Below are 16,133 nucleotides of genomic sequence, written 5' to 3'. Positions count from 1 at the left end.
GTCTGGTCGTCGGCCTTTAAGAAGGATCCGTGACTTACTCGATAAAAATAGTGCATATTCACGACCAATGTTTCGGACAGCTTGAAATCCATGTAGTGCTAAGTCCTACCCCGAGGTGATGCTATACGGCTTTTCTTTTCTCTAGCTGCGCGTCATTATCATCGTCATCGTTACCATTTTGTGTCCATTCGCCATTGCAGTCGTGGACTTGCACCTCTCATGTCGTCTCGGTGACTCGTGTGTTCAGGCGACGCTGGCTTGGGCATCATGGCCCCATCTGTTCTTCCACCATCACAATGTGTCTCTAAGAAGCGTGGAAAGTGCTCGACCATAACGCTAGAAAAGAAGGCAGTGATTCTCAAGCTAATAGAAAGTGGCCGAGCGCAAACGGAGGCATAACCTTGTAGACAACCTGGGGATCCAAAGTGTTGGGTCAGGTGGCCCGCATGCCCAATCGTGCATAGTCATTTCCGCCGAGAGGGGGCCAAGTACATTTTGCCACATAGGCGGCGCTCCACTGCTGACAAAAGGCCATCGCAGCGGATGCGCAGGGGGCTCTTGGGATCATGGCGTGGGCGATGACAGTCAATAAATGACTACGTGCTGTTTAGCCAGTGCGTCGTGTCATTCTGCGAGACGGGTAGCAGCAAGGGAATTTCCACAACCTGAAACAAGGTGTGCTGGCGTTACCTGAAGCAAGGCACTATTTATGTCTTTTTGAATCCCGCTTAGACGTAAGAAAAGCAAGTTTTATAATCTGGTGATTTTTCAGACTGCTCTATTAGAATGTTTTTTAGGTCCCTACGAAGTCCAAAAAATTGGTCGGTGTTTGTATGAATATTAAAATTCGACTGCAAACTGAATTCAAACCTTTTTATAATACAGATGTGTCGTGAATATAACGTCCACCCATGAACGTTATATTTGAGATTTTAGTACTAGCGCTAAATTGCGACTATGTACATGATGGAAATCGCGGCATGAGCAGAGTTTGGCTGGGCTTGTGTTCTGGCGTTTTAAGGCGAAAGCCTTATAGTCTCATCGTTTAGTCAACCTTCAAAGTCCTTGAGCCAAAACACGTCGGCGACACGACAGGTACCAAATTGTTTACGGGACCACTCGAGAGAATTAGAGGCAGTGAAATTAAGGAAGATGACAAAGCGAATTAAGAGGAAGCAAAGTTAATCGAGAGGAATTGAAGGGAAGTAAAAGTAATCAATGGGAATTAAGACGGACTACAAAGTGAATTAAGAGGAATTGATGCGAACTAAGAGGAATCAAAGTGAATTAAGAGTAATTGAAGAGAAGTAAAAGTAATCAATGGGAATTGAGAAGGACTATAAACCAAATTAAGAGAAATTAAAGTGAACTAAAAGGAATCAAAGTGAATTAGAGTGAATTAAGAGGAATTAGAGTGAATTGAGAGGAATTAAAGAGAAGTAAGAGGACTATGAGGAATTGTGTGCGTGAAACCTGGAAATAACATGAAACAAATAAAGGGAATGTTAGAAAAGAGAACATGGAACAAAGTAAATCATGTGTCTGTTTTTAATGCAACGGCGCTTGGGCCTTCACCTTCAAGTCGTCTTAGGGATAACATAAGAGATCCTGTTTGTTTGTCTTTGTTGTCGTCATCGTGAGTCTGCTTCTTGGAGGCAACAGGATATTTTACAATGATGTTAATTGAACATGGAAACTTTAATAAGTTATCGGTGTAATTATTTTTAAGAAAACATACCTATGAAAAGGAGCAGTTTTATTACATGAAACCTTTTGCATACTTGTATTAAAGGAAAAGCTAGTTGGATGGAACATAATGTAACGTGACAAACAAAGCAATGATTACCCTTTTCATTTGAATATAGTTTGATGTTTTCTTTTCCAACACTATCTTCGAAAGATAAGTACAAAGTATAATCAAACACAAAAAAAATGTCATACAATAGTGAAAAAAAAAACAAAATATTTTCAAGCCCACTGAGTCAATCTAAAGGCTCAGACAAACTATCAGCTGTTTCTCCTAGCACGCTGGTGCAAAGGAGTGAAGCCTGACTCATGTCCACCGGTATTAAGCAGTAAAGCTTGACACCAGTGCACTGGTGCACAGAAGTTAAGCTTGATGCAAGGAGTCTGGGATTCTCAGTGCATGACTTGTAATTTTAGAATACTGTAAACAACTATTTTTGCTAGCTTCATATTTCAAGGATTTTTCAAAGTGATGGTTTCAGAAATATTTTGTTGGTATAAAGTTTCGCGACACAGGAGGGACGTATTAAGCATTCGTCGCCGTGAATTGTGCATTCGTGGTATTAGTGTTGCACAAATTTGTGCAACTGCAAACTTTGTGGAAGTTAGGTCCTCACAAAAATTAAGTGATCTATGGTATCCTAAAAGCCGAATACTTTGGACAGTAAAATTGTCCTGCAAATTGAATCAAATAGCAAACACTATTATTAGAGAAATGATTGAAGTTTGGAATATTCGAACATGTTTACAATTTTGTGCGTGTCTTGCAGTTGTTGGACGAGATGCTGGACAATGGGTTCCCCCTGGCCACAGAGTCGAACATCCTGAAGGAGCTCATCAAGCCACCCAACATCCTGAGGACCCTGGCAAACACCGTCACTGGAAGGACCAAGTGAGTGCACAATTCCCAGTTGCACATTGCCAAGCACACGTGGCATTGCCAACAAAGCTAGGCATGCTTGCAATGACATCTTACTGACAAACAGGTCTTCAATAAACAATTGAGTTTCTTGGCACTGACAACATACTGCCCATGGCTTGCCTTCGACACCCTGCAGATGGCTGTCATAAAATTAAAATAAAGGTGTGTGAAGCTTTATTTTCAATAATTAGCAAACGTTTGAATGGTCTTGGTAGACTTTTGCATTGGGTTCTTTTTAGCTTTAGTGCTTTCCTAGCTTGCTGTCCTGAGTTCACATGTTATACTGTCGAGACCGGTTATAATGAAATCAACAGAAATCGGAAATCACTTAGCTATTTCGCTATAACCGACTTCGGTTAACGCAGTGCAAAAGGGAATGGGAAATCGTGATAATTTCGCTGTAGCCGCTATTTCGTTATAACCAACTTCGTTATAACCGGTCTTGACAGTATGTTCCTCCATTCGCTACTGTCCTGTAAGTCTCTAGGATGTCTTCCTGCAAGCTCTGCAGAAAATTAGACCGGTTGATGGCCATCACAAAGAGGTGCAGGCTTTTTGCAGTGATATAGTACCGTGCTACACTGCTTACGTTGCTCTAACATTGTTGGCTTGTAGCTTGAACTACATTTTCCAGAAGCACTTAGTAGTGAGTCAGGGTCGATGTCTACAAAAGCAGCTTTGGTCACTGACAGAATCAGAACGGCAGGAAAAGTATGCGGAGGGCAAGTTCGTCTGCTTCTTGCGCAGGGGGTAGCGGTGACGTCAGAACGCCGAGCCCTGATTGGCTGATCGCGACCCCCTATCTGAGCGTCGTCTGCTCTTTTGCAACGTCGTCTGCTCGCAACGTCGTCTGCGTCTGTCTTACCTTTCCTGCGACTTTCGGAAGCGCAGAGGCCAGATTCACGAAACGACCTTACGCCAAAATTGTGCGTAAGACAAAACTTAAAGGAGCTGTGCAACAATTTCAGGGCTTTGCTTAAATAATTGTGGAAGTTGATGCCCGACACTTCTGCAGTGAACTACAGAAAACAGATTTTGCCTGGATACCCTAGTTTTTATTTTAAAAAATGAAAAAAGATCCAGGTTTTTGCCGCCTCTCAACTCGTGCATCGTCTTCCGGGTCACGTGCACAGTGACGTCACTTGAGTAGGCGCGGAGTTCCGGAAAAGTTCTCTCTTTAGAGCCATCCGCGAGCAGCGAGAACTCATCCGCTCGTGACCGCGTGACCACCCGTCCTTGCCCGTCCGGCGCTGTCCTCCTCCCCCTCCGGCTTCTAGCGGCTGTTCGCGGTTTTGTGGACCTAGGATAGATGGCGCCACTAAAACTCCGTATAATAAAAGTTTTGTCGATGATACCAGGGTTTTGACGCATTTATATATATGTTGGAACGACAAGATTTATAAAAAAGTTACCTTTTATCGAGCAGGTATTCGCACAACTTGCTATCTTTCTTACAACTACCCAAGTGACGTCACGCCGCTTGTTTCTCATGGCCGCCGCTTGTGGCTGCAGGTCGGGAAATATTCCAAGTTTTGCCTCGCTATTACGCGGCGGAATCGCAACATTTCGATGAAAAGAGGTGCGTTTTCTGCCATTTGTGACACAGTGAACAATATCAAAAGCAGAGAATGCCAATTCTTTCAACGTTGAAATCGTTGCACAGCTCCTTTAAGAACAAATTCGTATTCACGAAACGAAATTTTCGTAAGTTTTGCGCAGGTTACGACGAAATCCTACGGCACCTCCGAAACTGTCTTACGCACTTCTTACGATCAAATCAGCATGGCCAACAGCGTCGCGGTCGCGACGACCCACGGACGTTTATTTTTCTACCTGCGCTTCTGACGCGTCCCGACTTCAAGCAGCAAGAAAAAAATTAAGAAGTACTTGAAACAGACCACGACGAACAAGAACGCTGGATCCACAAACACCCAGGAAAAGCTCCAACGGCCTCGATTCCACCGAACGCGACCAAACGAGCTGGGCAGTTAGGCCTAGCAGGCGCTCCGCGACTCGGCGACCGTCTGCCCACGACCGGCTGGCGTGCTGAATGGAATATGCCCGCACGACCCTTGTGAACCCTTCCCGTATTATACTTTGATCGCTGACCTCAATTTTAGATTAAGAGGTCAATTTCTTCCTCTTGTTATCTCCTTGCTTCCCGAGGCAACGGTGACTCTCGCCGGTGAAAAAGCGGTGAATCTCCGACAGACGCAGAAAAGGTAAAGCAGCCATCGCTTTGACTAGCAGACGTAAAGCAGACGACGTTAACTGCGCCAACCGCCGACGCCGTTAAAGAACGAGGGGCCTCGCCGCACACGAATGGAGGGAAAAAGTATTTGGGAGGGAACTTGCAAACACTAACACGCTCACTCTCGGTTCTAAGCAAACAAACCTCGGCGCCCCGGGACACCTCGCCAGTGAGTCCTTTGACTTCCCTCCTTGATGCGCGTCTGCTAGTTTTAGACAAAAACAACGTACTGCTCGAGTTATTTCGTCTGCCCTTTCTTAAAGGCGAAGTCAAGTTCGCTCCGAAAGTCGCAGGAAAGGTTAGACAGGCGCAGACGACGTTGCGAGCAGACGACGTTGCAAAGGAGCAGACGATGCTGAGATAGGGGGACGCGATCAGCCAATCAGGGCTCGGCGTTCTGACGTGGCCGCTACTTCCTTTATCATGCGCAGAAGACGAAAATGAGCCCACTTGCGAGGCGTTTGCCTTTGGCGCGCCCTTCCTGACTTTGCTAATGCTTTGAGCGTCTCGTGAAACTCGAGCACGCAACTACGGAAGGCAATGAGCGCAGGCGGTCAGACGTCGGAAAGAGATTTGTCATTCGCATCCTGGCAGTGACTGTAGACCATTTCAATTATGATCCTCCGTTTGCTGCCACCTTTCTTTTGTGCGCCGTGGAACTCGTTTTGAGTGTGCGCAGAAACCGTCTGCTACGGAATAGCAGACGCTGCGCATGCGTCCATGGCCCAACCACTCAGCATTTTTCTCTCGGGTGATAAATGCCAGAAGGACATACTGTAAGCTACTTTTGGGGGATGTAACGTAGGCAGTTTAAGGGAGGGTTCGTTCCCGCTGACACGTCTCCTCGTGCTGCACCAGCCTGAGCTCCACGCTCCCGACGGGCCAGCTGTCCAACGTGCCCTGGCGCCGCACGGGCGTCAAGTACACCAACAACGAGGCGTACTTCGACGTGGTCGAGGAGGTGGACGCCATCGTCGACAAGAGCGGCTCCGTCATCTCGGCCGAGATACAGGGATACGTGAGTGGGAATACTTTCCTCTTGGCGCCGCTCTGCGGATGAATGGACGGCCATCCTCTCTCTGTAGTGCGCCTAGAACGAGTTTTAGATGGTCTGTCTGGTGTTCACACTGCCCACGCTTCAGAAAGGGTCCCGAAGTGGTTACAAACGACGGTTGCCTGTATTAGTTTCGGCAAAAAGCACGAGCAAACGGGAGTGTCGCCGTTGCCACTGCGTCCTGACTCTTGGCTGCTGAAGTTTCTGTGGACCATGGAGGTAGGAAGTTAGCGGATGCGACATGACGGCACGAGAGGTGAAGCCAGAGGTGTGGAGGGACACACTCCCATTAGCGACCAAAACCTAGAGACGGACGAAAAGGAGAGCTATTGGTGCCAAGTCAGCTCTCTTTTATGTCCGTCTCTTGGTTTTGGCCATCATCGGGGGCTAGTCCCTCCACACTTCTGGCTTCACCTCTGGTGGCGCCATGTCGCCTCTACAAGCTTACTACCTCCATGCTGTAGACTGCCGAGCTACATGGTGACCTGCAGCCAAACGGGTGTATCTCGTATCCACCTTTGTTGCTGTGTCACCACTGGCGTCACGGCAAACAAAGGCGTGACACTTCGTAATGTTATTGGGCAGAAGTCGAGGGACAACTTTCAGGGACACAGTAAATGCACCGGTTGAAGTCTCATTTCAGGCACCATAGTGTGGTGCCCGGGATGTGTCTGTGACTGGAGTCTTCACCCCGTCCGCATTTGTGACCTCTCGGTATGCATCCAACGACGTTGCATTGATGCCGTGCTGGCGTTTTCCGCCGTTTTCCCTCTCATTTCGGCCGCCTCAGAACGGCAGGGCATAGAAACAGAAGTTAGTAGTCTCATCGGAACCGGACTGCTGGAGAGCCCTTAGTAAGCGCGGTGAAGCATCAAAACATCACTTGCTAGGTCGGTACGTGTAGCCTTTTTTAGCTTTATTTTTGTAGGAAAGTGCCTGTGTCATGCGTGCTAAAACTGGATCTTTTAGGTGAATGCGAGTCATGACCTCTTTATTGCGCCCAAAGTTGACGAGCAATTGAACAACCTCAGTGTGTCGCGGGGAAACGGACACCTCTAACCCTTTGTCGCCTTCCTTCTGCTCTTCTGTTGCTCTGTTTCTTATTCTTTCTGCTGTGACAACCGGCATGAGCGCTTACGACTTGCTGATCCCTGTGCCCGTCTTTACTTCTGTGGGTCGAATGGACTGCTGTCCTTCATCTGTGGCAGTGGGTATGCCCGTACTTACTACCCAGGGAGGTAAAAAGGAAGTAAGAAGTAAAAAAAGGGAGTAAAAGGGTACAAAGGTAAAAAAGGAGTAGGAAGGTAAAGAGAGAGTAACAGATAAAAATAGGGGGAAGAGGTAAAAATAGTTCATGAAAATTACAATTTTAATGACGACGATGACAAAATGTAGGAATTCAAGTCTTAGCGGTTGCTGCATGTGAATGCGTGTGGCCCACATTGCCGGCATTGTCACGTAGAGACGATGGGAAACATTAGCCCATCTGAAGTGGCCCTTAAGGACTTGCCAGCAATCAGGTTCCACTGAAACAACTGTTGTCTCCCGCCGTGCTTCGCCGTTCCAAGTTTTCCAAAATGTATGGGAAGGTGGCAGACCTCTTTCTCCGTAATTTTATTGCACTCTATGACCACGCCAGACCTGCTGGGTTTTCTTGTGCCCTTGTCTCCAAATCATCTTTCACGTTTTGCCAACTTCTAGAATCAAACCCTCATATATTCAGAGTGTTTCACCAGCTACTGAGAATAATCTTAAAAAGATAAGAGTGTACTTCAAGTAAATAAATTCTTCATTTGGGATGGCATTGTGAACTGCGGTGAACGCCAGGTTACAGGTGTAAGGTGATAATTAGAAAATGAATGGCCTTTAATTCACTTTAGATAAAGCCATAGCTGTTAAAATTCAGACAACTAAGTCTTTCTCTATGCTATTTTATGGTAAATTTAAGACACGGGGAGGCTGCGATACTGGAACTAAGATGCAACGGAAGTCCCACCTAGAATTGACGTCAGCCACTTAAGGGGTGCAATTGCAAGTGATCGGAAGCCGATCTGACTGCGTTGACTTATCTAAGGGCCGTGCGGTTGTAGATAAACCGCGTTGCACTCTAATGTCTCGGCTGCGCAGCTTTTGGCACAGTTTCGGTATGGCAAACTTTTGATAACCCAACTTTGCCATTGAAAAATGTGGAGATCTTAGTTTTCTGACTTCTAACTACAGTGCGATCCACCTATAACGATAATGAGGAAACCCAAAAATGCAATCGTTATAACCGATTATCGTTGTACGTGGACTAGAAACTGGTCGTTTCTAGTCTAGAACTTCTATAAACTGATCATTATAACTGGTATATCGTTATATGTGGTATCGTTATAAGTGGATTGCACTGTACTGCTATAACATATTTGGATGACATAACAATCTTTTTATGGTCACCTTGAACAAATGGGCCAACACACTTAAGTAAGTGATATACGTTTATTTCTTACGTGCGTTTGTCTATTTGTTAATGTTGGCCATTTGATCGAAGTACCAATAGGACACGTGAATAACATTCTCTTTATTTTTGCTGTTCCAGATGCTTAAACATTGAACTTAATTGTTTTAATGGTAGTGTTGTGCACATACACATTTTATTGGATTTGTTTAGAATTGTATGCTATTCAATATTTGCTTCGAGACAACTTCTAATATTCATACTTTCCGAAGTATTACAATTGACGGTCACATGTAGCATGTTTAGTCAATTTAAGAAATCACATTTAAAGGGATACTACAACGAAATTTCGGCGCTCATTTTTTTGGTCTATATGTGTTCAAAAGAGCAGTATCACATGGAACATACCAATATCTTGTTAAAAAAGTCTCGAAAAGGAATTTTAAAACGAATTAGACGATTAGCAAAGAGCACCTGGTGGATGTCGCTAACGCCTCGTTTGTAATGCTCGTCTAGGAACCTTGACAGCTAGTGACGGAGGTTGTCTCGTCTTCGGCCACGACGAGAGAAGGGGGGAAGGAGGAACTCCCCTCTTCCCGAGAATCCCTTTTGTGTGTCGCAGAAGTCGCTATTGTCCCCCTACAAGATTATAGAAGATTAACCCGTCACTCAAAATTCATACAAAAGCAGCCGCTTCGGTGGCTGGAACGACTAGGCCATCCTCTCGACGTCAGCCTCCCCGTAGCTTTGCTCGTCTTGAGACGACCTACGTCACGATTGCGTTGGATGTCATGTGCTCTAAGCTGGGCCTTCTCCGAGCGCTTGCCAGAGTGGGCCGTTTATAACGAAAAATACAGCCACCAGGATCAAAATACAAACGTACGATTGCCATTTACGGATATTGTGGATCATATTCAACCTATTTTTGAACACGACGGGAATATTTCAAATTTCGTTGAAGTATCCCTTTAAGTTTGTGTTAGCATGGTAGGCTTGTACATTCTCGACTCTAGATTAATGTTGAAATTGCAAATGCTATTGGCAAGCAACATTTCTTGCATTGGCAAGAAACGGGTTATGCCTGGACCTCCGGGCTACCTAGGTTCATTTAGAAAAGAAAACAACTCGTGCTGTAACACTTCAATGTTTCAAAAGCAAATATTAGACCAAAAACATGCCACTTCCCATTCCCTTCACAAAACCCACTACTTGCTCGTGCCTTCGTACCGGTTTTTTTTGTCCGACGATCAAATCTATACCGTATCACGGTAGCATGTTGAGTGAGTTTCAGAATTAGAATAAGCTGGATGGAATTAAAATGCCACACCATCCGCAGTTTCTACGAGTATTTCCTTCTAATCGACGGAAGATGAATGCGCCGGACTCGTATAAGAAAGCCAGTCAAGCCATGCTCATTCGTCTGAATTGCTGGCTAAGTGATGGCCTTTTCTGGAGTAGAGCGTCGTACCTTCGAAGCTGAAGCCTCCGCTGCCTTGACCGTCTTTGATGGTGCCTCACGATACGGGAGCACGAAGTGGGCCTTCTGTGATTATGGAGCTACCTAGATGCAATGTGGTGTAATATGATGGAAAGTTGGGCGAGTTAGTTGTGCATGCTTAATGAAAAAGTTAGACATTTATCTATGTAGATGCATTTCCTGACGAGCCTCCTCCTTACATTCCAGGTCGACTGCTGCATCAAGCTGAGTGGCATGCCAGACCTGAGCCTGACCTTCGTGAACCCTCGTCTTTTTGACGACGTCAGCTTTCACCCATGCGTCAGGTTTAGGCGCTGGGAGGTGAGTGCACCTGCGAGCTTGTGTGCCAAGGCAGTGGAACAGTAAAGGCCTCACGTTTCGGTTTGAGCGTGACAGGGCGACCACCTGTTACTGACGAGAAACTGCACTGGTGACATATTGGGTAGCCCTAGAACTCTTTCCATCTGTGTATATTATTTCCCAATTTTTTTGCATCATTGTTTCATTATGGGCTTGAAATAATTCAGACAATGTTATGAACGGCCTTCTAATACTTGCATGATGAAAGCACTTTATTTTTCTAAAAAAAATTATGTATATTTGGGGAGCACGTTCATTATTTGGGGTAAAATTTTGTGCCTTAACACAATTCGCGTAGACATCATTTTAGGTGCCCGTCCGACGGGCACATTATAGTGGCACGTCTCCACTGACGGAGGTGCACCCACGGCTGGTTGTAGGTGCATCACAGTAAGCTTGCTCTACAGAATGCAGACTTTTTTAAGAGAGCCTTTGGCTTTTTAAGAGAGCCTTTGCCACAGAAAAAGAGTTCTACAAAATTCGCTCCGCACAAAGAGTGACGCGAGCTTTCCTCGACATAACCACTTTCACAACTTCACTATCCGAAGGAAGACCACAGATGATGGCGTGTTCACCGACATCGGTGTATTCAACAATTGGAAGATCTCTGGAGGCTGGGCACTTCCTCAATCTCAGCTTTGTTGGCCGTGTGTGCCACTCGATTATGCCGTCGATCGCTTCCGCAACTTCCCACTTGACGCCATGATGCGCGCTTCTGCTGCCATGCTTTGCTCGGATAGGCCCGACCTGGCTCTTGGCGGCTTTCTTGACTCTGTGGCTGTCTGGGTTAGAGGCAGATTGATACTCATGGAGTCGAAAAATGAGAATGCGTTCATTAAGTGCGGGGAAAAAGAAATCCAAATATTGCCGACCGTTGTGAAGGCTGCATTCATTATGCGAGTAAATACGGTAGTTATGCACAGATTGGAAGTGTCTTTGAGCTGCCTGATAGATGTCGACAGTGTCCCCATCAGTTTTCTCGTCGTTAGTGGATGCAGTCACACCCAAATGCAAATGTGTAAACACCAGCCTTAATTGTGCAGCCAGATCAGATTAAATGATCTCGTAAGTGTTTCCTGTCACGGAAACCTGGCTTTAGTCTCTGAAATACGCCTGCATTTCTCAGTTTTGCTGAGCAGTTTGTGAGATAATGATGGGGGGGGGGGGGGGGGGGGTGTGGAGGAGTGTGGAGATAATGATGGAGGGGTCCTATTTAATAGTTAAAGAAAGGGCAAAGTGATTTTAGAGCTTTGTTTTAGGCTGTGTTTTCTGAAATCATAACTCAAGTAATTTTTGGTTTCAAAGATTTGGAATATGCGAAATCTAGAAAGCAGCACGATGGGAGCAAAATGGCGTCACGCAATACCCTTCCCAATATGACGGCAAGAGAAGCACTTGCCTCTTAATCAAGCCTTATACACAGTTTAAATGTCTGCCATCGTGCAGTAGGAGGCAAACTTCCTTTCCAGATAGATTTATGTCTAGACACGTTGTGTGCTCAGACCTTTGATGTCCGTGTGGAGAGACCACTAGTCCATTTATCTAGTTGAAGAAAAAAATTAACTGAAGCATTTCCTTAAGTTAAAGAAATGCAGAAGCCCTGCCATCCCCTTACAGATGTGTAGCACATTGTGTTAAAAATTGTTTGACATTATAGTGTATGAGGGAGAAAAAGTGTGAATCCCAAAACAGGGTGCAAGCGGCCACGTTGAATTATGTTTCAGTCTGAACGGGTGTTGTCCTTCGTGCCTCCTGACGGCAACTTCCGCCTCATGTCCTACCACATCGGCTCCCAGAGGTGAGAGCTCATCATCGTCAATATTATTATTATTATAATCATAATAATGGTAAGAATGTTATTGTAGAACCTGGTTGGTAAATTCCCGGTTCATGTGACGTGTCCTGGTTGTTTATGTTCGTGGCTGCCAGTCCTACTTTGGGGCAGGCAATCGGCACGCTGCATGTGTCGCTCCTTCCCAACATTTTAGGAAGGAGGGTAAAGGGCATGTTTGGGCGAGAAGTTACGGTCTGACAGACATCTAAGGTTGAGCAGGTGTTAGATTAACTTGTTAATTACTCATTTGTGGCCCAAAGGTAATCGGGCCTTTCGGGAGTTAAGTTTAGGAGATGATAATTGAATGATTAAAATGCAAACAGTTACTCAACCCTCTGTGCAAGCTGTGCCACCCCGTATCATTCAGTGAAGTTAGTGTGAAAGGATTATGTCCCCATCTCAGTGTTCAAACGGGGCTAACTCCCAGTAGCAATGTCTGCTGTTAGTGTGATTACTATTCTTACGTTTGCCTCCAGTCAGTGAGGAAATGACTCTCAGAGAAAGGAGCTACTTCCGAAGGTTGCTGGAGTGTCCTCCCATAGTTGCTGAAGCCAACAAAGCATTTGAAGCGGCGTTCGGTCAGCAAGCCCTTCAAAAGACAGAAGTTACTGTAGCTGTTGTTTCTCAGAAACTAATGTTTGCCTCTCTGGTTCCATGCTTGGAGAATTGTGAAGGTTTTGATTGGTTGGCAGGAGAGTGAGATCCTTGACCTCTGCCATAAGTTCCAGAAACTGAACTACAGTGGTGCAGGGGAATTTCAGTGAGAGACTAAAGGAAAATATGATAGCGGCTTTGCTTACTTGTTTGGGGGCATGGTGAGGGTGATGTTCTAAACCTGGGGCCCTAAGCTGGACGCTTGGTGAAAATGTTGGCGAGAAATTTGGCGGCTGCGATTGGCCAACGCCACACTTGACCTTGGCGCCGGCCAATCATAGCCGTCGAATTTCTCGCCGACTTTTCCGCCAAATGTCCAGATTAGAGCTCCTGAAGAGGTTCACTCAAAGCTGAGTCAACAAGCATGTAGTGCACGAGGTTTAGTGCGCTCATTTTCAATATGTGGAAAAGGGAGAGGTGGATCATAATTGCAAACCTGCTAGGATTGCAGACTGCATCCATTCTCCCTTGACATTACTTTTTACAGCGGAGCTGTGAAGGGCTAGTTTCCCCAGTATCGTGTTCGTCAGCAAACAAATGATGACACGAAACTCTGGACAGCTACCGCCATCTATGAGCGATGGCGGCAACCAGACAACCGGCTTGCCAGTTGTTTGGTTGCCGTCGTCGCTTATAGATGGCACAACCTTTCCAGCCTTTCCACTCTGGCTTGCCGACTTGTGGCCGGCCATTACTTCATTCCAACCATAGTACAGCTTCGCTGGTCTCCCTTCTTCACCAGAGTGAAAAGGTTGAATTTAATACAATTTGTGAGTTGTGAATGTCTATGATTACTTTTTGGCACCATGAAAGCTAGAGTAAAAGTAACCTTGAAAACTGAATTTTGGGAATTTTTTTATTTTAATGTCAGCTGTTTTTTTAACACTTTAGCATCCTGTGATGCATATATTTTTAGCAATTCTGAGCATGCTGCAAATGCCAGGTCAATCCCTATTGAACTATTCCCCCCTAAAATGACAGTAGAGTCAAAGCTATGATCAAAGTTCTTGCTTTAAAATGTGTTAGAAGCGCGTTTGAGCTTTACAAATGGAAGAACCATATGGAGCACTAGTACAAGTCAGTTGTGCTGCTAAACCGTACTTGAAAATTGGAATATATGAAATGGTGTATATAAAGGAGTTCCTAACACAATGGTTAACAGTAGTCTTCATGACAGGCTGAACGAAATAGAGGCAAGTTCGGCTTTTTATCGCCATTGCAGAAGTTTGGGTTCTTGTGTCTCTTCACAACTGTCATTCTGTAAACAACTTATATTTTGCGAAAAAGCTTTTTTTTTTTGCAAAATTAGTGATATAAAAAAAAAAAAAAAGTGTGAGCCATTTTATTTTGTGAAGGTGGTTGGCCAGCAAAGCTGTAGAGCATCGCCACAAATGATTCACCAAGAGACACGAAAAAGCACTTTCCCAAATGTATATTTACAGTATTTATACATCATTTTGAAATGGTAGCGATGATTGCTTTGTGATCACTATGATATACACTAATGGGTTCCATTACAACTTTGGTGAGAATCTTTGCTGAAGTTAAATCTATACATATAATGCTTTACATATGTAAAAGCTGCTGCTTATATGTATGTAAAGCAGTGACGTTACCCGACTCCAGCGAGAGAAGGTTCATTGTTCTCGGATGTATCTCCATTATCACATGTTTTGACGTCTTTCCTTATCCAAGTGCATATTGAGGTGAAGGGGCGTGTATTGATTTCCATACAATGGAGCACTTTTACGTGCAATTTCTGACTTTTGTTTTAGCACATGGATACCAAAAATGCATGGAACCCTAGCCGTATAGAGCATTGCTATAAAATGGCAAAATAGTAACTAATAGAGTGCACATATGAGTTTGCGTCAGCAATAAACGAACGAGGTCAGGTTGACGTAATATTTATGCATTACTCAAAAGCATTTGACGGGGTACCCCATGTTAAATTAGTGAAAAAAATTAAACTTACTGGGATTAAATCAGGTTTTGATATCTTGGATACATTCTTATTTAGAAGGAAGAATGCAGTATGTTAGCTGTAATAAAGTTTTCTTTCCTCCGTTAGCAGTTTACTCAGGAGTACCCCAGGGATCAGTGTTAGGGCCCCTTTTATTCTTAAATTATATAAATGATGTAGCAACAAATTTACCTCCCTTGGTTCAAGTTGTTTGCAGACAACTGTATGGTCTTTTCAAAAGTGGCTAGAGTTCAGGACCAGGAAATTGTCAACCAATCCGTGGAAGAAATCTTCTCGTGGAGTAAGAAATGGGGTATGGTAATTAATTTTGATAAAACTGTCTCTTGCTGTATTACAAATAAAAAAAGGTCTTAGACTTCCGCTATTCTATAGGCGGCATCGAACTTAATAAACTAGAAGAATTCAAGCATTAAAAAGTTATTTTAGCTAATACCTTGCGCTGGAATAGTCACGTGGATTACATATGCGCCAAGGCTTATCAGAAGCAAGGCTTTCTTAGAAGGCATCTTAGACATGCAAATAGAGATGTTCGATTAGCTGTGATAAATGTTATGTGCGCCCAATGTTGGAATACGCGGGGTGCGTATGGGACCCGTACAGGAAGCAGCAGGTTGCGCAACTTGAATGGATACAGAGTCTGGCACTAAGGTTTGGTTTTTCTAAGTATAGGTGGTACCGAGTCAGTTACGGCAATGAGAAATGAAGTGCGGCTTGATTGTTTAGAGAAAAGAAGGAAAGTGTGTAGATTAAAGGAATTATATGCGGTGGCTAATGGCTTGACAAAGATTAATCCTGAAGTGTACATTTTACCTTCAACATCACGCTCCAAAAGAACGAGCAATACTAAAGCAATTGCACCCTACCAGTACAGAAATGATGTCTTTAAATACTCTTTCTTTTGTCAAACTATTATTGAGTGGAACCCCCTGCCAGAGCAAGTTGTCAATTGTTGTAGTCCTGAATTATTTGAAGCACAGCTGAATGAATTGTTTAGTAAAGTTTTGCATGTGGAAATGTATATTTTGAGTATGCGTGGGTAGCTGCAACCTACCTGCGCTCGCTTCACACGGTGAGTGCATGGTTGAGTTACTTATTTTCTGTGTTGTTTTTTTCCCTCTTCTGTGTAGACAGACAGGTCCACAGTATTTCAAATAAAAACTAAAATAAACATTGATCACACGAATATGTTACCCCGGTGGGTTTTCAATCACCAATGTTTCAGGTACCCCTTCTGGATTGGCAGAAGTGATGGGGGACCCCGTACCCGGAGGGGGAGGGGGGTGTTGCACAATTAATATTGGAAAAAAGTAAATGAAGACTAACGGCATCTAAACGAACCTCGAAGCTATGAGACGGAGAATAATCGACCCTACCGACTCAGTGCACATGGCGCTCGACTTGACCAAAAGTTGGG

At 44.5% G+C, this 16,133-nt stretch overlaps 1 protein-coding gene across 1 annotated transcript in view; it reads left to right on the top strand.

Moving 5' to 3' along the window:
• LOC115329905 (AP-3 complex subunit mu-1) overlaps positions 1-16,133 on the top strand; it is a 40,843-nt gene that overhangs the window by 10,891 nt on the left and 13,819 nt on the right. The window contains exons 4-7 of the mRNA XM_029991598.4: positions 2,517-2,638; positions 5,778-5,937; positions 10,095-10,208; positions 11,972-12,045. Of these exons, the coding sequence (XP_029847458.1) occupies positions 2,517-2,638; positions 5,778-5,937; positions 10,095-10,208; positions 11,972-12,045 (470 nt within the window). The remainder of the gene's footprint in view (positions 1-2,516; positions 2,639-5,777; positions 5,938-10,094; positions 10,209-11,971; positions 12,046-16,133) is intronic.

This window comes from Ixodes scapularis, unplaced genomic scaffold (genome assembly GCF_016920785.2).
Source record: "Ixodes scapularis isolate PalLabHiFi unplaced genomic scaffold, ASM1692078v2 PGA_scaffold3__209_contigs__length_174095766, whole genome shotgun sequence".
NCBI classification, from domain to species: domain Eukaryota; kingdom Metazoa; phylum Arthropoda; class Arachnida; order Ixodida; family Ixodidae; genus Ixodes; species Ixodes scapularis.
This window is presented reverse-complemented; position numbering and strand designations above follow the sequence as displayed.